Source organism: Gekko japonicus, unplaced genomic scaffold, assembly GCF_001447785.1.
Source record: "Gekko japonicus isolate JY-2015 unplaced genomic scaffold, Gekko_japonicus_V1.1 scaffold897, whole genome shotgun sequence".
Lineage (NCBI taxonomy): Eukaryota > Metazoa > Chordata > Lepidosauria > Squamata > Gekkonidae > Gekko > Gekko japonicus.
In genome coordinates, this window is record NW_015164211.1 from 824,650 (window position 1) to 847,220 (window position 22,571).

The following is a 22,571-nucleotide window of genomic DNA, read 5'->3' on the forward strand; positions in this document are numbered from 1 at the left end:
TCCCCCGGCATCGCCCCGGCGAAGAGGCGACCTCTCAAGAGTCCCATCACCAGAGCCCCTTCAACCGGGTCCCTGGGGGGGGTGACAATCCTGCGCACCCCCTCCTTTGGCCAGAGCGCAGCTTCACCTCCGGGAGGTCCGGGAGGTGCGACTGCTCAGCGCGCCGCCATAAACCGGAAAACGCCAATGTTTTCTTAATCTTCAGATAGTGCTTCTAAGTAGGGACTTGATTACTCCCAAGGAAACAATTCGTATCCTTACATGATGGCTTGGTAATTATCAATTCTTAAGTCCAGTGCAGCTGACAAATACATTTTTCTACCCTTTGCGTCCAACTTCCTCCCTTCTTTGTCTACTGGTGCAATGCGGTAGCTCTGTCTTTCTTGTGGTTGCATCTCCTCTGTCACAAGGGATGATGCTGAGGATGTGTACCCAAGTAAGTGCAATTCTCTTGCTTTACCCCATAAAAATTCTCCAGCTGACAAGGTGTTGCTGGTAAGGATGCTGATTTCTTCCACAACTCTCTTGTCATCTCCAGGAATCTCTCCAACATCAGAAAAGCCACAACTCCTGGAGAATTTGAATACAAATGTGACAAGATCTTATCTTTGGGTCGCTGAAATGTGGTAGAGATGGAGGTATTGGATTTGGCTCAACCTCTCCCTCTAATAACAACAACAGTGGATATACAGATTAGATTGGTGCTGTTCTCGGAGGAGGTTCAGGAGATCACTCCCATTCTTGCAATAGTTCCGAAGCCAGAACTGATCTGGCACCAATGCTGCATAGTCAGACTTTGGACGGTCTCTGTGCTTAGTCTTGCTTCTTTCCTTTTTTGCAGGAAGTTCCAAGAGACTTCTCAGAATCAATGGAGAACGAGCTGGGGTATGCGTCTTCTCTTCACACCCCCTCTTGGGACCAATGGCACCAATTTCATAGACACTAGAGATGGTATTTTTTACTTTTCCACAGCTGGGGTTGATTTTGTGGGCAGTCCTGAGGCCTCTAGAGCTTCCTCCCACGGGGCAGCCTTTAACGTAGAGAACCTGTCTGTCCACGCCTTAGGTGTGAACAGCTGACAAATTTTGCAGCCAGAAACATTATGGCCCCTGCCCAAACATAAAAACACACAAACTGTGGTTGTTGGTTTGCATTATTTTTGCCTTGCGCTGGGCACATCTCTTAAATAAGCTTTTTTTCCCTGTGAAGCTGTGGGACTTCACAGGAGACAACGAGAAACAACATGGCTACACTCCAGCTGCAAAGATATTTTCTGCAATAATTGTTGGTTTGCATCATTTTTGCCTTGTGCTGGACACATCTCTTAAGTAAGCTTTTTCCCCCTGTGAAGCTGTGGGACTTCACAGAAGACAACGAGAAACAACATGGCTACAACTCCAGCTGCAAAGATATTTTCTGCAATAAGGCTACTCCCAAATCCTTTGCATGTGGACTGTCCCATGAAGGGTAGAAAGCATACAGGCATACTTTTAGCTGATTGTGTGAATAAGCCCACAAAGTCTATGCTTAATCCTTCTCGGATGCATACAGGTAGGTTTCCTGTGTTGGTACTGCAGAGGCTGGAGCCAGTTCCCAGGAGAAGATAATAAAGTGTCCCATTTGCTCTAGTGCTCGGAATGCAGAACAGGGTCAGATGCTAAAATCAAGGTTACCCCTTAAGCAAAAGAAGTACAGCTATAAAACACATCCCTCAGAATGTCTGTGATGTTCATTTTTAGCAGGACTAGGATTCTTAACTCTATAAGTAAATTCTCTGAAAGCATTAAATCAATAATATGAACTCCTAAAAGCAAAGGTACTCAGAGCTGAGATATCCATTCTGAAGAGAGTCAAGTCATTTCTGCTATATTAGCAAAACCATTAATAATGCTTTATGAATTATTCACATTTCCACTGCATAACTGTAGCAGAAGCTACTGCTATTATAATTTTATGTGATCAAGCTAGGAACAGGATATTGATCCGTATTCTCTGGGCTACATTACATAACGATACAAACTCTAACAGGAAAAATGTGACCTCCAATATTTGCTGTTGGAACTGAGGTCTCTCAGAATCTTCAGGGTTTCAAAACATACAACATTCCAAACAACCTTCGATAAACCGAACATCCATCTTCAGTGCCCCTTTCTTAGAAAAGGCAGTTTTAATTCCCAGGAGGTTCACTGGAACCCTCCCCCCCCTCTTGAGAGACACATTTAGCAATATTTAGATATACAATGTGCAGTGTGGGAGGATGGGGTCTTTCGGGGCTAAATCATACATTTTAAATTTGAGCCATGGGAAAAGGTGGGATATAAATATTTTTAATGAATAAATAAGCAAGCAAGCACTGATACAAGTACTACCTAAGTGAAGTATGACGGCTGTAATCCTTCATATGTGTAAATCATCCTGGACATAGTCAGCTTTGATTTTGAATAAGGATAGGGCTGCAGAGTGTGTTTGTTCTACAGACTATTTATTTTAAAACATTTCAATGGCCGTGCTCTTGATTTTCATAGTAGCACTGTTCACTTTAGGCAAAGACTTGTGTTTACAATATTGCATGCTACAATCCTAATCCATTTCCCACAGACTAGGTATTGTGGAAGATTGTGCCAAAGAACCACATTTCTATGCTTCATATGGATAAATGGTAATTCTAGGAGTTCTCCAGGTCCCACCTGGAGCTTGGCAACCCTAAGTTGGATTTACCTCATTATAAGAACCAGGGTAAAACCAATTCATTGTTCTTATCTCCCCTGCTGTGTACAGCAGCTTCAGGCAGGCCACCACATCCTACAAACTTGCATAGTGTAAGAGATGGCTCTGCTCAAAACACAAACACTGCTCTGCCTTTCTCAGATTCCCCTCTGAAGCTTATGCTTCCTGGTGACATAGACCGGGGGCGGGGACTCTAGAGACAGCCAACATTACTCTATATTTGGCCCAGAGGAATTGCTACTGAATGATGCAAGGTACTCTATGTGTTGTATTCAGAGACCAAAGTCTGCCTGCAAAAAACTCAACAACCAGAAAACAGTACATTATAGTAAGGGTTTGCTTATCAGATTTTCCACACAAAGATAGTCTGTAATCAGGTCATCAAACTACAGTAAACATAAAGGGAAAGAGGGGGAAAGAAGAGGGAAGGGACCATGGCTAAATGATGGAGCATCTGCTTTCTGCACAAAAATCCCCCAGTTCAGGCCCCAGCATCGCCAGTTAAAAAGGGGCCAGGTAGTAGGTGATACAAAAGACCTCAACCTGAGGCCCTGGAGAGCCACTGCCAGTCTGACAATACTGACCTTGATGGAGCCAAGGGTCTGATTCAGTGTAAGGCAGCTTCATGAAGCTGCGTTAATATTGAGTCAGATCTTGGTCTATCAAAGTAAGTACTGTCTACTCTGACTGGCAGCAACTTTCTCCATGGTCTCTGGTAACGGTTTCTCACATCACCTCCTTCCTGATCCTTTTAAAACTGGAGATGTCCTAGACCAAACCCGGGGCCTTCTGCATACAAACCAGGTGCTTTGCCAATAAGCTACAGCCTCTCCCTTGTTTGTTATCTGGCCTTTGATGAACCAGAAGGCTCAGTTGACTAGAATTGCCCAGAAGGCAAGCTCGTCTCCCTCAGCCTCCCCTGCGTCTTTTAGCATCTGTGTGCCCTACTCCCACATTTCCAGCTGGTCAGCTTGATGCCCCTGAACACTGCTGGGCTTTTGAGAGCAAGCTGACACCGTCCTAGGACCCCTTCTTCCCCTTCAGCCTGCCTTGAGCTGTTGGGAGACAGCTCTGGTTGAGGTCTTCCTTGCAGCTGATCGGCTCATCTGCCTGCTGTGTAGGTAGGGTTGCCAGGTGGATTTACCTGGCTGGCGGGGGCTCCGGGTTTCGAGCCACTTCCAGTTAAACTGGAAGTCCCCGTTCCGACGTGCTGACATCACCCAGAAATGACATAGGCATGTCAGGGATGTCTGGGGGTGATGCTCTGGTGTTTGGGCAAACTCTATGGTAAATTCAGCCAAATTTGTGGCCTACCTGAAGCTGCTGTACACAGCAGGAGAAATAAGAATTTACCATAGAGTAAATTTACTCCCTGTTGGCCAGTTGGCCAGCAGCGGGGAAGCACCCCTCAAAAGTGGGGATTCCCTGACCCTGGCAGGGGTCTGGCAACCCTATGTGTAGGATGGCCACGTGGCTTGGAAAGTCTTTCCAGGCATGGAGGCTATGACCATGGTATTCCCAGTGAAGTGGGTGGCAGTCACTATAGATTTCTCTGGGTAGGGCAGAGCAATAAGCTCGAGTATCCAAGCACATTCAATTAACTGGCAATTCCCCATTCCCTACGAGTTCTGGAAAACAAAGAACTATGAATGATTTAGTTTTAAAATCTTCAAGGAATGTTTTGTAAACTGGCTGAGAAACTCTTGAAAGGGAACAACAATGTCTAAACCAGGGGTGTCAAACCTGCAGCCCGTGGGTCAGAACCGGCCAGCCCAGGGCTTCAATCAGACCCATGGATCTCTTCTCCACCCCACCCCCTCCCCTGCCTGTCCTCACCCTTCCAAGGGAGATCGGGGCTGCCAAACTTTTCAGCTGGCTGGGCCTTGTCTTCGCTGGTTTCTCCTCTAGCAGGAAGCTCCTTTGGGCTAAAGCACAAAACAAGTTGTAAAGAAAATACGGAATGGATTTTCCCTTACGGTCTCTGAGCCCAGATAGACTACCCTTGGGACTGGAATGACAGCCCCCAGAGTGGAATGACGGTCCCTGGAGTAGTAGCTGCATTCTGAGAATGGAATTCCACTCTGGGAGCTGTCATTCCAGTCCCAAGGGTAGTCTATCTGGGCCCAGAAACCTTAAATGGAAAATCCATTCCACATTTTCTTTGCAACTTTTTTTTTTTGAGCTGCAATGCATTTCAAGGGAGTGGAGTTTCAGTTTCCAGTGTTTGTATGCCAGCTGAAGTCATCTGCTTGCAAATAAAGGACTGATGTTTTGAACCAGCTTGTCTCTGCTGAATGGACTTGAGAACGTGTGCCTGAGTGAGTAGTCTAACCTGGGAACTCATAGCCAAAGAGGGACATTATACTAGGGAGCCACTGCCACTCTGAGTAGACCTGGAGGGGGGAGCTTGTAATGCTCAGTCATTTCATGTTTTCCTAGGCTCAGAGTATTTTATACTTTTAGTTTTTTATTTTTAGTTTCTGCTGTGATCCTTGTGCTTGTTCTTGATGTTTTATTTAAAAGAAGAGGAGATTGGATTTATACCCCGCCCTTCACTACCCAAAGGTGTCTCAGAGCGGCTTACAAACTCCTTTCTCTTCCCCTCCCCACAACAGACACCCTGTGAGGTAGGTAGGGCTGAGAGAGCTCTGACAGAAACTGCTCTTTTTCAAGAACAGCTCTTATCAGAACAATGGCTTGCCCAAGGTCATCCCAGCAAGTGGAGGAGTGGGGAATCAAACCCGTTTCTCTCAGATTAGAGTCCGTGCACTTAACCACTACACCAAACTGGCTCCAAACATTACATTGCCAAATCCTACTATCCCCCCACCTTTCCATTTAAGGTAGGCATCTTTTAAGGGGAGGGGAGATTTGGGAGGTGTCAGTTTTCAAAGACTGTTAAATAAAATATGGCAAGAGTGTTACTATTTTAAGCGTGTTTGTATTTTAAGTTTTAAAAAAAACTTTTATTGTGTTTGTCGGTGTCCTTTATAAAGTTAATATCTTTGCTACCTGGTATTACATTTTATGATACACATGGTCTGGCGTGACAAAGTCTCATTTATCTCAGATCTGGCCCTTGTAACAAATGAGTTTGACACCCCTGATCTAAACATTATATTTCTAACCATTACAGAAGGGAAACCATGTTAGTAAGTGACAGCAGAATAACAGGAATCCAGTGGCATCTTAAAGATGTTTTTTTTGGTTAGCCACTAGCTAACATGTGCTTGGCACGGTAAAGTTTTCCTACCATAAAGTTTGTGTATTTGCTCTTCCAAAACTTTAATTTAATTCAGTGGGCCTCCAACAGAGATTCCTAAGTGGAGCTCACTGTAGGTACACACATCAAAGCACAAGTCACTCCATAACTATTCAGTTTTCTTTAAGAGCCTCACCCTTTTTGCACTTTGACCCATGTTAACCAAGCCAAATCCCTCGTCTGTCACAGTTTTGTCATCTCACAATTTTGATGCCCAGCAGGCATCAGTGCATTGTCTTATGCTAAATTAGTGTCTTAGGGCAGGAAGGGGCTGGAATGTGGCTGAGATTGAGTGACGGATTCCATGCATGACCTTACTTTGCACAATGAAGTACTGCTGCTTTGCTTATCAACGGTATAGTTTCCCTTGTTCTTAGTATACCTAAACTGGCTTTGGGAATAATTAGTGTCCTAGGACCACATTTACCATATTGATTTAAAAGGAAGATGACCTTGAATGTAAGACAACCCCATAAAGGTGTTACACACACACACACACACACTTATTACTGGACATAACTGAAACTTGTATGCAAATGTGAGACAACTCCCTCTTTTTTGATGGAATACCTGGGGTGGGGACCTAGGCTTGCATATGAGTAAATACTGTATTCATATTGATAACTGCCATGTGAAATTAGATTATTCATGTCAAAACAAACTAAGAAAAAACAACTTATCACACCTGGAAAGGCACAGAGGGGAAGCCCAAGTGTTATTATGAAACAATGTTAAAAATAGAGGAGTTCACGTAATGTACTGGCTTCCATTTTTGCAATACAGGATAAAATATTTCCTTGACAAATAGTAAACAAATGAGGATAAATAAATATATATCTAACTGGGGAAGTTGTCTTGATGCACAGCTTTTAACAAACAAACCATATTCCTTAGTTGTTGTAGATTTTCCAGGCTGTATGGCTGTGGTCTTGGAATTGTAGTACCTGACACTGCTAAGACCACGGCCATACAGCCCAGAAAATCTACAACTAACGAACTCCGGCCATGAAAGCCTTCGACAACAAACCATATTCCATCGTGTTTTCTGTAAATTTTCAAAGAATTAAAAGGAAACAGAACACCTTTCTCCTACTTTTGCACATCAGGGTGTAATCCGATAGCCTTCTCTGGACAGTGTCTTGGGCAACTTAGTTAATATGGCCAGAAGCATGACCTCAGAAAGGTCATCCGGTTATAAAAATATAGTGCATTGTGTCTTAATCTCTCCCTTCTGTGAACATGCGCGGTTCTAAAAAGCACTTCTAAAGCATCATTAGGCACTATATCTTTTCAGAACAGCTTAAAAGCCCTCTGTTAAATCACCATTTCTCTTTCCTCTTCTCCGACCCTGGTTTTAAAAAAGTAACGCAAAATCATCTATATTTTCATGAAAATAAATAGACATTCACTTAATTATTGCTTGCCAGTCAACCATGACTTTTGATCTTAAGCAAAAGGTTCTTATTCATCTCAGTTTGAACAACAGAATGTGCACTGACGAGGAATATTAAAGCATTTCCACCAATTATGTACCAGGGAAGCTTTTTCAGTGTTTTCTATGCCCTATTTAGGCAACCATCACAGCTGTTTAGATGTGGCCTCCTAAAATATACAGCACATAAATTCTCTCTCTCTTTTTCTCTGATAATCACATGCCAGTTAAACAAGCTTACATAGCAACAATTTGTTGAGAAAAGAAAAATAACTGAACACATCTCTTTAGCATGCCTTCTTTCAGGGAGGCTCTGTCAACACTGGAACTCAACATCATCATCAGGAAAAAAACCCTTGTCCGTTTTCACACTTAACAAACCTGAGATATGAATGCCAAGCAAATACCACAAAGAGTAGGGAATTTTTTGTCAGTGTTTACCTCTGCAATTTCGATCCGTTTTGCTAGTTCATCAAGTGAAGAAAAGCTTTCCTCCAGTGAATAACCTTCCGATGAACTATAAAGTGCTTGTTCAGCTGGTATATGAGAAAAAGTGTCAGAGTCCTCCGGAGTTCCTAAGTATTTAACGGATTCTTCTCTGTCTTTTATGCAACAATTTAAAAACTGTTGAAAAAAGTCTTCTGATCCTTCGCTTTCCTCTTCCAGTTCTGTCGTTTCCTGTATCCCTTTAGACGCTTCTGCATATCCAGCAGTGGCCTGTTCAGGTGTATTACTTTCCGAGTACACATTTTCCCTAATGTCTAATGAAGTTCTGCATGGCACAGATTTTCTATCATTTTTGTAAACAGGCTGTTGCTGCTGCTTTAATATGCTGCTTCCCAGATGCCCACTAGAAAGTACGCTAGAACCTAGGCAGTGGTCCAGTTGGAGTACGTTCCTGTCAGACTTAACACTGTCACCTATGGAAATTAGATCACAAGGCATATGATCAGCATTTGTCAAAACCAGTGCGTCTACCACTGGTTCACTAGAGCACTCCGCTGCAGGCTCCTCAGCAGCTGCTTCTGTTTTTGATACATCCTCAGAGGACTGTTCTCCTCTCAGCTGCAGACTATTATCTTCAGTGGCATCCTTAGAAGACAAACAGCCAGAGATAAGCCTGCCTAGCACCCCCGGGGACTGAGTGGGAGACTCCAGTCTTGACTCAGCACTGCGGTGCTCCTCCTCCATGTGGTCCTTCCTCACAGCCAGCTGAAGACTTGCCCTCTTGCTAAGTGTATGCCGGCTATCAGGCTGGAAGCTCTCGCTCCTCTGTCTCTCTGCGTGATGATGATGCTCTGGCCTTGGTCCAATGCCAGCCCAAGTTTCAGTGTCTAAATGCAACAGGAAAAGAATTCAAGCATTTTCAAGTGATTCAATACACCAGGATTGTGGGGGGGAAATATCAGTAATCTGATAACAGCGTACATTAATGCCTTGTGTTACTTCCTGGCTGGCAGCAATACCTCTAATTTCCAAATGAAAATACTGAAGAAGTGAACTTGGTTCTATTGACTTCTTTGAGAGAACTTAAGGCCATGTCTCAATACTTTATTAAACAAGGGTGCAATTATCTAGCTCTGCTAAGACAGGATTTAATTTCCTTCTTAAATACAGATTTTCCCAAACATATTTAGGAGAAGGAATCAATCAACATTACAAAGAATCGTTTCATGATACCACTGGCAAATTATACATTGTCACCACAATATTATTAAAGTTTATTGAAATAAAAACTCTAGCATTGGAAATGTTAAAAATATCCCTGTTTCCTGTTGTTGCCCTGCACACCATTAGGCATTCCCTGGTACTATGGAAGTTACCTAGGCACTGGATTGTTCTCTTGATGTTTAAGAAAACACTGCACAAATGAAGAATACAGAATGTAGATGTCTGAGCTGATGTGAAATTCCTGCCTGCTACTCTTGATGCAAGACATAAACTCCTCAAAAAGATACTTGTGTAGTACTGACAGGTGCAGAGCAAGTTGAGACTAATGAAAGCCCTAGCCATAATACAACGAGAGGTTAAGCAAGGATAAATAGCTAGCAGAACAGAGCTGAAACACTGTGCTCGGTACTACAGGATTCCACATTATATGTATTTTATATTTATACAAACGCAAAAATGAGGGATATTTGACTTATGCATACAAATTTGCACACAAACATTAAAAAAGTTCTTAGTATGTTTCAAATGCTCCTTTGAATTTGAACGGAAAATAAAGATTAATGGATTGGGTCCATTAGAGCAGTGCAACTCACTCTGCAGCTAGCAGAGTCCACATTCACAATTACTATCACCCAAAAGAGCCACATTTACTTTCATCTTTGGCATGAGGCCTATACCTCAGGGAGGCTCACATTTTACTCACACCTCCAGTGATGGCTGTTTCAAGAAGGGAATCACTTGCCAACCAGGAGCCTTACCAGGCAAGGGCATTAAAATTTCCTGAAACACAGGGCAGGTGTCATATTGGGAAATGGTGCTTAGAAGAGCCATAGGTGGCATGTCAAAAAGCCATATGTGGCTCCCAAGCCACTGAATATTACTGCATTAGATGATTTCTACCGAGGAAAGGATTCTTGTCAGAGAAGCACAACTTCCTTGCATCTCTCTTCCCACTACAGCCCCAAATGCCCCCCAAATATTGCTCCTAGAGGAGAGGGATAAAACAGGGATATTGTAATGCCCCTGTATAGATCTATGGTGCGGTCTGATTTGGAATACTGTGTACAGTTCGGGTCACCACATCTCAAAAAGGACATGGCAGAGCAGGAAAAAGTACAGAGAAGGGCAACTAAGCTGATTAGGAGGTTGGAGCACCTTCCCTATGAAGAAAGGCTGAAGAGTCTGGAACTTTTCAGTTTACAAAAGAGATGAATACATTTACACAAAGAGTGATTAAAACGTGGAATTTACTGCCAGAGGATGTAGCGACAGCCACAGGAATAAACAGCTTTAAAAAGGGATTAGGTAGATTCATGGAGGATAAGTCTATCAATGGCTACCAGCCATGGTGACTGAGGGGAACCTCCACATTCAGAGGCACTTAACCTCTCAATCGCAGAGCCAGGAGGCAACATCAGGGGAAGGCCTCAGCCTCTGTGCCCTTTGTTGGCTGTCCAGAGGAACTGGTTGGCCACTGCGTGAGACAGGATGTTGGACTAGATGGACTATTGGTCTGATCCAGCAGAGCTCTTCTTATGTTCCTTCCTTTGTTCACAGAAAATCTGCTGGTGGATTCAAACTAATGAGTAACTGCATATTCTAAATCAATATCTCATCCATTGTAAATGACAAAGGGGATACTGAATAATGGGTTTTACTATATTAAAAAGTGAACGTATTTGGCTTATTTAAATAGGGAAGACAGACGTCAGCATGGTATCTGAGGGAAAACCTGACACTTAACACCATGGCTAGCAAAGATCAACAGCGCAATCCTAAACGAGTTACACCCTTCTAAGCCCCTTGACTTAAATCACCCTTTTACTTTATGAATTTTCTCCCCGAGTTTAGTGATACAGTCTCCAGATGAACAGAATGCAGCAAAGTTTCTTAGCATAAATGGTACTGAACGATGGTCTCTGAGCGCACTGTGGCTGAAACACTGATCATTATATAACGCTTTAAAGTGTGAGGCTTTAATTTGAGATTTCCTAAAATGTTATATTTTCATGCGTGTTTATCTTCTGAAAATCTGGTTCAATTTATACTAAAAGGCACATACAAGTATTCCAAAGGAATACACTACAGCTTCACTAAGAAGTTATACTTCAGCCTACAGATATCACTCCAGTGCCACTGCAGCAGACCGAATGGCAATTAAGTTCTAAATCTCTTTTCAGCCAAACTGTGCAGTCTTGGGCAAGCTCATTGCCTCCCACTCTACACTGCCTCAGGATTCTTTTGAATCAAAGATAACTGAAAATATTAGCCTTCTGAAGAGATAAGTAAAGCATAAAGCAAAATAATTCAGAGGAATGAGATGTCAGGATCAACTTTCACTTCATAGCTGAAAAATCATTACTGCAGTTTGGACAAAACTGTACCCTACATCAGGCTCTCTTCATGTAAGGTCACAGGAGGACACAACCATTAAGACAGCAATGACTATGCTCTTGTTATTAAGGTACATTTTCCAAGTAGACAAAAAAAAAAGTACTTTAGAAGGGCCTTTTGCAAGTTGCAAGGTTCATTGCGGAAAATGGGAACTCAAAATCATGCCAAGCCTTCACCACGAACTGTGAGATCAGTCTACCCTGCACTGAATTAAAGAGAGCTGCCACTGCTTGCTCCTTTGAAGTCTACTTACCAACATCTCCAAGGAGAAGTCTACAATCTAGAGACAGCATGCAGACTTCCAGGCAGAAAAGGTCTATGCAGCTGACTGCACTACAGTCATTTTTAGTCTGGTTTCCTGTTTCCGTGCAGTTGAGGTACAGAGGGTGAACAGACCAATTTTTAATAATGGTGAAGTGAACTGTATAATAATTTCCCATGTAAAGCCCAAAGATTGTATTCTGTTTACTTATTTGCAAAGGTGTCTAAAAAAAGCCAAGAAAAAAAGCCAAAAAATCCCTATCTACTGTCGTTCGAAATGGAAGCTTTCCACATAGTAACCCACACAAAAAAATTAAGCCCACAAGATATACAAATGTGGTACCTGAATTACATGCAGCAGCACCTCTTTCCTTTAATTCTTCAGATCCCATTAAACCTATGAAACTATTGTGAGTCCAGGACTTTTCTTCACTTATTAACTGTAAAACAGGACAGCATTCTAATCATTACAGAATGCAGATTTTTAAAATGTCATGCAACATGCTACGGTTATGGGACATCAGCTCTGTCCACTACATTTAACAATCTGAAGAACACCCAAAAAATTAAGACAGATAGAGCCAAGGAAAACTTCACAGCTTACCTTGCTTCGGGAGACAAGTGGCCTGCAACCAAACAGAAACAAAACCAAAACAAAGGGGAAGAAATAAACAAAAATTAACAGCTGCTTTCATCAAAATAAACCTTCACAGCAAACGTCATCAAAACTAAACGACAAATCAGATTCGTTCTTTCCATGCTCTAATATTAGCACAGAAAGTTTCCAACACTGAAACACTATCAGTGAGCCAGCATAGTTTTAGAGCAGCCAGACCATACGCTAACAACATTACCAATGCCAATTATCTCTAATGGCACAGAAGGCAGGAGAAGTGGTGAAATCAATACAGGACTTCAGAAGTGTTCTTATAGTATGTGTTTTGGAAAGTTGATCCCTTTTGTGTAAATTGTTCTGAGCTGAAAGCAACTACTCGGAAGAATAGTTGAAAGAGCTGAAAGAACTAGCACTACATCCCGTTGGTGTTTTCCTTGTGAGACACAGGACAGAAGTGCAGCAAAGTGAGCCCTCTTGTATTTTACAGCACTCTGTACCTTCGGTTTCTCGGATTTGCACAATGGCCCGTTTTCTCTCTTTTGGGGGCTTTCAGACAGAAACAGGGATTCATATCAAAAGGAAGAGCAACAGCTGCCAACAACCTTTTAAAATTTATACTGTGGGACTAAGTAAGAACAAATGACATACCTAAATGCTTTGAGATGAAGGCACAGCATGAGTCAGCATATCCTGAGGTGGGCAGCAATGGGTCCCACTGCTGCTGACCATCCCCTGCTAAGCACTTCCTTCCTTCTGAGCCCTCCTGCTCCCCACAATCCTGGCCACACATAGAGCCCAGCACTGTTAAGGGAACAGTATGCGGTCACTGGAAGGGCTAGTAAGGGGGGGGGGAGAACGCACTGGTGATCAGTAGGGGGTGTCAGTAGGCAGAGGAGGGCTAAGGGACCCTGACACTCTCTGTCCAGAGTCCACCAAAACCTGGAACCAGCCTTGGTGCACAGGATTAATATAAAGTCATATTAGAGTAAATATGGCATAGATAGCAATCTCAAAATGCTGCATGGTGAGCTCCACACATACAATAGGGACTTTGAACCATTTTCTGGTCACTATTTGGTTCTCTTCTCTCCCCTTTTATTCTAACAACTAGGGGAAATGGGCCAGTCTTTCTCTCAGCCTGACCTAGTATCATCCAATGAGCTTCATGTCTAGTAGGGACCTGAACTCAGGTCTCCCTCGTCACAATAAGCACATTACATTACCCTGGCTCTCTTAAGAATTCCACCATATCCTCATTGCACTAGCTAATGGTTCCAAATGCAGCACAAAGAGATTCTAACAGGAAGATAAATGAGAAGTCCTAGTAGAGAGACATGAGGAATGCCTAAAGGAGTTCTCAGTATTGCAGCCTCAGATCCAGTAAATACAATTTCTATTAGTAGATGTTTAGCAATTATTTTTAAAGCGACTGTGACTAGTAAGAAGAAGTATGTTAAAAAAACAGTCATGCTCTTGGATCTTACCACAATTAAGTGAATGACAGAGACCTGTATATGAAGAGGCCTGGATTTCACTGACTCACTTGCTTCCTTGCTTATTACAGTTTTACTCTGCCCTTCCTCCAAGGAGCGCAGAGTGATTGATACACATGGCTCCCTACTGCCAATTGTTAATGTTAAAATGCTGAGAGGCAGGGCAGACACACTGCCTTTCTACAACATGCACGAAGCTAAAATTTGGAACACAAGCAGTCCAAAATACTTTAATAAGAGAAGCCTGAAAACAGGATTTTCTTTTTAAAAAAAAGGAATATTAAAGAAAAAAATTACTTTATTTACCTTGCTCCCCAAAGGGGACTCAAAGCGGCTTATACTGTTCTCCTCTCCTCCATTTTATTTTCACACCTATGCATGGAGGGAGGTGAGGCTGAGAGTGTGTGACTGGCCTAAGGTTATCCAGGAGCTTCCATGGCAGAGTGAGGATTTGAACCTGGGTCTCCCAGATCCCAGTCTGAGACTCTGACCACTACACCACACTTCCATGACAGTATCCTTATACAGCACTTCATACAATTATTTTAATAACCTTTACAACCCTATAATTTAGGTCAGAATTATTATCCTCGTATTGCAATGGGGGTGGACTCGAGGGTGGGGTTGAAGCTGAGAGTGGATTGCTCCAAGGCAATGAGCTCACATGGTTTATTAAGATATTATTATTAAAGCAACGAGGTTTATGTTGCTCTGTGACTGAATTTGGTGGTAGAGAATCTTTTGCAATTGGGACTGGAGAAAGGTTTTGTACTACATTATGTCGATTCCAACACATTCATATCTTTACACATCACAACATCTCCCACACGTTATTAAGCCTGAAACACCGCTGCCTCCCATCCCACCCCACCCCATCCCATCCCATCCCACTGCTTATATTCCTAATGTCATCAGTATCAGCATTGAAAACTTTTCTCCTTGGTGAATACTTGAAGCACCACAGATCCATACAGGCTGCAATATACTCTGATCAAAGGCTCAAGGCAGAATCTTTCCCAACTTTGCTACCCAAGATGCTTTAACTAGAGATATCAGCAATCAAACCTGGATTCTCCTTCATGACTTACAGGAGACTGTCAAAGATGACACACCATTGAGGTGCCACTGATTCCGATCATGTTCTCAGACCAGCAAAGCCCACAGATCAAAGAAGAAGGCACTTCCTACACAGAGGTATAGCTTTCACATCAGATTTCAACTCTATACTTGCCTCCATAAATATTGTAAAGCTAAATAATTTTGACACCCTTGAATTGAAAGCAAAAAGCCCACAACCCTGAAGGAATCTCTAAAAACAAATGATTTGAAACTGAAACTGAACAAAAACTAAACATCCTGACAGTCACAAGGAACACTCATAAGCCTGGAATTTCCATTGCCAATAACGTACAAAAAGGCTTGTTTTAGTACAATGGTGGCTGCAATAATTTTCAGGCACTATGATGCCTGAACCACATTTTTACCTAATTCTCTGCACTTTTAGAATGTTCAAGGAGAAAGTGAATCCTCTTAAAACTTTTCCCAAGGCAGGCAGATACTGACAAAAGAAATGTGTCAAATGCACTGTCGATTACAATCCCATACATGTATCATAGCATACATTGCGAAGGAACTGTGTGAACCAATTACATAAGTAGTTCTATATCATTAAATCATATGAAAGTAGAAGGTATGCTACCACAGCTGCAATGCTCTAGCTGTGACTGATTTCAAGATAATGACGTTTCCATAAAATAAGGCTAAGTAATTACTTGCTTGTGAGAACAGCAATCTTGTGCCACTCTGAAGGCCAACAAATTAAAGTGCCACAAGATTCAGTTATTTTGGCTTGCAGAGAACTATCTCTGGAATTTGTTTGCTGGAGTGTCTGACTGGGGAACCAGGGGCTAGCGGGTAAGACTTAATGTATGTGCCATATATCTGGGAGAGGAGGCATGGCATTGGAGTAGACCAGGATGGGTACCAACAACCCAGGCAATTTAGCCCTTGTGCCCTTATTTGTCCCCTCTCTCAATACACTGTAAGCCAGGTCTTATTCTGGCTATGAAGTCCAATCAATTAGGCTTGTCAGTCTGAAGGTGGGCTAAATTTCCTGAAAAATATTCACAAAGCCAACTTCATTTAAAGTGAAATGCATCTATTGTCTGAAGTAAATCTGTCCATATAATCCTTCATAGAGAAATACAGAAGACAAAAAATTAATATACAAGATAAATATACAAAACCTCCAACACTTTTCCAAGGTAATTTTCCCAGTGTTTCAGACCTCTGGTCCTTCCTCAGGAACAAACAACAACTGTGCTAAGAGTCTCATTCCATCCCTTTATAAGATAATGCTTTTCTATTATTCTGTAAAAGAGAATTCCTCTCTATATTGGGCAAGGTCTCCTTAGCTCTAACCAGCACCCCTAAAGGATGCTTCAATGTATCAGGACCAAAACATGGAGTTGTCAAAGAAGACAACTTCCAAGCATACACAGCTACAAACACTGGATTATAACCAAGAAAAAATTATTTTTACTTACTCTTGATGTGATGTGCAAAGTTCAGCAAGTTTGTCTAACTTTTCATTATTCAGACCCTTAGCAGAATTTTTTAGACCCGGAACCTCACTGGACGCAGCTGCTTTCCATTTTTTTTCTGTATCGATACACAAACATTTCAACGACTATGCTAAATATCAATAAACGACAATGCCTTCAACAACTAACTAGAATATTTTCTGCATATGTTTTGAACTAATCAACCATATTCAAAATAAATAGATATTGCTTTGTAAAACAGATTTGAAAGGGAAAAACTCCATAAATGTTCAGCACAGAAGTAATTATAGCAGCTCATTAAAAGCCAGAAACCTAATAAAAATAATGATGCCTCTTTTCACGGCCATTAGAGAAGAAGAAAAAATGAGAAGTGTTTCTCATACCAATAAGAGTTGGTAAAATGCAGGCTTTTGTTTTGTTCTGGTCTGGTCTGAAACACAGGCTTTTACAGGGGGATACTGTCAGTGTGACATCACTTCTGGGGAAAGCCATAGAGTTTCCAGCAATTCCTAGAGAAGACTCACATTTCTGGGTTTTCCCCATGCCATCATCAGCAGTGTCTCCCCCCCCAATTATTTTTCTCCCACCAGCCACATGAGTGGCAGCAGGAAACAGGATCCCCTGATCAGAATGGATTTCTGAGTCTTTAATAAATCACTTTCCATTCTGTAGTACACTTACCCCACTGCTGCTGAATAGAGGAAAGATTTGCAAGTAGTTGCTCATGATATAACTGTTCAAGCTGAATGAACGTAATGGCCTTCTCATCTGAATGGAAAGCTAAAGGGAAATACAGATATAGATGGACAGTGGAAAGCAGATATAATTCACCACTGTTATCAAATCAGAAGCCTGCCTCAGTATAAAATGGAAAATTGATGTGCAGGTGTTCCCGACATATTCACATGTGCATGAGAATGTACTACCTTAATCCCCCTATTTTCCTCCACATAAGTCTACACCTAATTCACTGTGCATGTGAAAAGCAGTTTTCCTTATTTGGGCAACAAGCCTGTTGGAGCTGGTCTGTCTTTAATCACCAGTATGACTTTCACATTTAACAATGCTAGATTTGATACAAACGATACAGCCTGGGATCACCTAGCAGCATTTATTTCTCCAAAACACCAAATGATTTCTCTTAACACATACAAAGCTGAATTTTAAAGTCTCCTTTAAAGATACAGGGTTTAACATTTTGTTTTTCCATCCAGCGTACAAAGGCAGAAACCAAAAAATCCTCCTGGGGCTCACAAAACATCAGGCAAAATTAAAGTAGTCACATTATGTTATTCATTGTGTGATCACATGCCCCTGGCATGCAACTGAATATAAAAAAATTAGCTATAAGTTAGAGACATGAGTTCAGTAGCACCTTAGAGACTAACACGATTTGGGGGGGGGCATAAGCTTTCAAGATTCAAAGCTCCCTTCGTCAGATACCCTTCATCAAAGGGAGCTCTGACTCTCGAAAGCTCACCACCCCAAAATATTGTTGGTTTCTAAAGTGCTACTGGATTCAAATCTAGCTGTTCTAATGCAGACCAGTATGGCTACCCTCTGAAACTGTACACCTTAAAGTCATTGCTAGAAATTGCTTTATCCCATTCGTTTCTTTGTAGCAAGTGAAAGCAGGCAATCTACCCCAAATTAGATCCACTCGTCTTAGATGGAGTGGAGTTGGCATTTGCAGAGCAAGTTAAGATCTTGGGGTGCTCATGGACACAGCCTTGCTTTTTGACAAGCATGCTGGCATAGTGACCAGAATTACCTTTTATCAAATGCATTTGGCTTGCCAACTGTCTCCTTTCTGAGACTCAGCCATAGCGATCCATGCTTTTGTAGCCACATGGCTGGATTACTGTAATGTGCTCGACATTTGGCTGCATTTGAAGACAGCCAGAAATCTGCAGCTGGTTCAGAATGTGGCAGCCCCAATCACTGTCAGATGTTTACTGCCCCCTTTAGAACCAACTGCATTGGCTGCCGGTTTGTTTCCTAGTCCAATTCACGGTACTGGTTATGAACTTATGACCTTTTAAATCTTCATGGCCCAGGACCTACATATCTAGAGGACTGTGTCGTCTCATGTGCCAGCTATAGTCTCCAGGCTGCCCCCTACTTGCCATTCCCACACTTCAGATGGCCCACCTGGCATCAAGCATAGTCCATTATTTTTCCACTTTAACTCCACCTCTGTGGAATGGGCTTCCTGACAAGGTGAGAATAACATTGTGGTTAGTGTTGTACAGAAATCTTCAGGAAGTAACACAAGGGCATTTTACTTGCCAACTCTTTTAATGGGGTATAAATTGCAGGCATCTTTTGGTGGGGAAGGGGTTTTATTCTTCGGGTTTCAGTTGTAATCTTTTAATGATGATGTGTTAAGTGGCCTTAAGCCACAAGGAAACATAGGATATAGATACTTAGGGCTACTTTACTGCAGTTTTGCAGTCTTGTTCATGATGCAATGAACTGACGTATAGGTTTGGATTTCATAAAGGATTTATACAGATGGAATGGAGGAGCAATTTTCACTGATTTCCCTACTCCTATGCTGCTCCTGGGGGAGGAGGGGCATTTTGGGCTGCTGAGGAGGGCACTGGTGGGTAAGTTTCACTATGCAAACAGAAGTTCTTACTGTCTAAGCAAATCTCAGTGGACCCAAGCCACTGAGTCAATTCACACTTGCTGATGGCCCAATGCTGCAGCTGCACGAATGGCTGTGACTGTGTATGCAGCCTTAAGTTAGAAACAAGTTCAGAAAAATGGCACTTTTACATGAGTCCTACATAGCCACGAGTTTGCTGGTGGCTGGTGAAAACCTGTGGCACATGGATGAGAGCTGTTAGCAGCGCGATCTAGTCCTATCGGTGTATTCAGTCATGGACAAAATATACAAATAAAACCAACACTAGTGCAGGAATTCTATAATAAGCTTTCCCCCAGTGTTTAAACATTCACTTGCTTTGTTTATTAGGTGGCTTACTTTACAGAAGTTGTTTTTTACAACCCAAAGGTAGTAAGGAAGAGTTGCTTTTCACTACCCAAAGGAGTCTCAGAGCAGCTTACAATTGCCTTCCCTCCCTCTCCCCACAGCTGGCTTCATGTGGAGGAATGGGGAATCAAACCCAGTTCTCGAGAGTAGAGTCTGCCACTCTTAACCACTACACTAGCTCACAAAATGGGGGACATGCATCTAGCATTGGGAATGTTAATTCCTATTGTACATCACATTTTAAAAATAAATCTTTTAAAAAGGTTATGGACTAGAAATCCAAAAAGATCTGAGCATGTGCTGGAACTTCCCTCAATTCCTTATTCGAATACAGCCTCTTGTAAAGTATTGGAGGCTACTCTCAAAGGTGCCTCAATTTTTAGGACTGTAAGGCATTGTGAGGTGCTGTTATTAAGGGGGTGGGGGAATACAAAGTCCCAACTTGACCCCCCTCCACATTTTGATCCTGCTATATATCAATAAAATATTATGAAATACAGGCCTGCAAATTTCCCAACAGTACTCTAGTCCTTAAAAAAGTCCATGACCCAGAAAATGCAGTGTGTGCCCAGAAATAGGCAAGTAGAAAAACAAAAGCATGCTATATTAGCTGGGGCGGGATGAAAGGAAGACCAAATCCATAATGCATGATGCAGCTAGAGAAAACCCTCTCACACCTATGAGCAAGCTCAAAAGTAAGGCATTTGCAGATCATCATGTGTGCAACTTTTAAGGTATATCTTCAGAGCTCTTTGCAACTAATACTTGTATACGTTTGGGACAAGGACTTCATACTTACCCAATCAACCTCAGAGCTAAAATGAGAACTAGGCATGTTTATGAATAATCAGACTTTTCAGTTTACACCTGACTTTCAGACATATGATTTTATTTCCATTAAATTGAAAAAAATCAATCCTGATTTAAAGGATACATTCTCCATCTTGAAAATAAGTTTCAGCAATCTGCAAAAAGAACAGCAGAGAAGAAATTAACATTACCAGACATTCATGTTTCACTTAGGAGAAGATGTTGCCTGTTTTACTCCAGTTCCATATATTTGTTTCTTCTGCCCTCATTTTCATTGCAGGCACCATAATGTATAGAAACACCATAAAGCAAATGTAGGCCCTGTTCACACTAGGGGTTTTGGCCTGGGAGCGGGACGGATCGAGGGCGGAGCAAACGGGCGCGATCCCATGGCAACATCTGGGAATCGTTGCCTGCCTGTCCCCGATCTGTCCCTCCCGCCCGAAAACCCGCACTAAAAAGAACCACCTACCTAGGTGGTTCTTCGGTGTAGAGCGCTTCAATCCGGGCCGTGAGATTGCCGGCGCGTCCTTGCCCCCGGCCGAACTGCGCATGCTCGAGCATGCGCAGTTCGGCAGCCTCCCCCTCCCCTCCGACTCTTCCTCCCTGGCATCTGATCGTGCCGAGGAGCAATGGCGCGCGGTGCACGGGATCAGTGGGATCCCGCCCACGCGTCTCTATTTTGGTGTGGCTCTATTTAGCCGCGCTTTGATGGGTGTTTTCCCTGCCGTGTGGCAGGGGCCGTAGTTTACTTTTGACATAAAATCTCCAAGACAATCCGTAACAATTTACACCAAGGCTAAATAGCATCTGTAAGAAGTACAAACCCCTCACAAACTTGCTACCAAGATCAATCTTGTTGTAGTGTCTGGCCAGGCTATAAAGAATACTCTGTGAAGTCTCAGGCAGGAACAACACACAGTTTATTTGGCATCCACTCTCAGCACCAGTAACTAGCAACAAAACGCAGTAGCACCACCCAGCATACTCAAACAATAAATGCTTCACCCATTACAAGATACAGCTGTCCTGTGGTCATTTAAAGACACAATACATCACACTTGTATTTCTATTATCTGACAAAAGTCAGCTTTGACTCACAAAAGCTTATACCTTGGAAAATATTGTAGGTCTTTAAGGTGGTACTGGACTCTGATTTTGTTCACCTGGTACCTTCATTACAGTTGTTAAGGTGCCAAATGACGGTATTTTAATTCCATATGACATCTGGTTGTTATTCTTATGTTTGTATTGTAATTTTTATCCACGAGGATTTACCACTGCTAGTTTACTGTGATACATTTTTATTATATAGAATCTTATATTTGGAAGGGTCCTTATAGGGCATCTAGTCCAACTCCCTGCTCAGTGAAGGCAGGAAATCCAAAACGGGAATTTAATTTTACATTTTATTGCTGGTTGTTATTAGTTTTTAAGTTGTAAATTCCAACAACCATGTTCTGGTAGTTCCACTCTTACTTACAGTCACTCTTGACTGATCAATTCCAGAAGGTGGTGCTGGGGAACTGCTGCTGGCTCCCGTGGCGTTTATGCTATGGAGTCCTGCAAGGATCTCTCTCATCTCCCATGCTGTTTAACATCTACATAAAACCACTGTTTGGGGATTTGGAGTGCAGTGCTACCAATATGTGGTGTAGCACCACCAATATTTTTACTTAACATCCAAGTCCAGTGGGTCTGTAGAACTCCTACAGGTGTCTGAAGATACCAATGGGATGGATGAGGGCCAACATACTGCAGCTCAAACCAGATAAGGTTGTGGTACTGTTGGTCAATGACAAAGCTATCTGAAGATGTAAGAGTCTGCTTGACCTGGAGGGGGTTGTATTCCCCCTGAAGCAGAAGGTTTACAACTCAGGGTGTTGTTGGACCCTGCCTACAGCTGTAGGCTCATGTGTCCTTTGTAGCCTTGACTACTTTCAGCTGATACGTCAGTTACTGAAAATTGGCCAGTGATCCATCCTCTGATCACATCCAGGCTAGATTACTGTAATGCATGTTATGTGGGCTGCCCTTGAAAACTGTTAGTCAATCCAAAATGCAGCAGCTGGACACATTGATTATATCACCTCTGTGCTGAAATATCTGTATTGGCTGTCCATCTGTTTCTGGGCACAATTCAAAGTGCTGGTTCTTGCCTTTAAAGCCTAAATGGCTTGGGGCTATGGTATTTAACAACTGCCTCTACCCCTACTGTCCAGCCCCCCAGAAGAACTTCTTCTGGAATCCTGCTCCCTGTGAAATCCTACTCTCTCCTGCTCTTCTGTGTCCTTCAGAAGTGAGGTGGGTGGCCACCAGAGAAAGGGCTGTTCTAGTGATGGC

General features: G+C 42.4%; 1 protein-coding gene across 1 annotated transcript in view; it reads right to left on the reverse strand.

The window, feature by feature from the left end:
• The window catches only part of CNST (consortin, connexin sorting protein), a 65,260-nt gene that overhangs the window by 16,899 nt on the left and 25,790 nt on the right, over positions 1–22,571 (reverse strand). Inside the window, exons 3-8 of the mRNA XM_015408447.1 lie at positions 20,353–20,383; positions 17,102–17,188; positions 16,403–16,517; positions 12,352–12,373; positions 12,091–12,187; positions 7,863–8,755 (exon numbers count right to left, since the gene is read on the reverse strand). Of these exons, the coding sequence (XP_015263933.1) occupies positions 7,863–8,755; positions 12,091–12,187; positions 12,352–12,373; positions 16,403–16,517; positions 17,102–17,188; positions 20,353–20,383 (1,245 nt within the window). The remainder of the gene's footprint in view (positions 1–7,862; positions 8,756–12,090; positions 12,188–12,351; positions 12,374–16,402; positions 16,518–17,101; positions 17,189–20,352; positions 20,384–22,571) is intronic.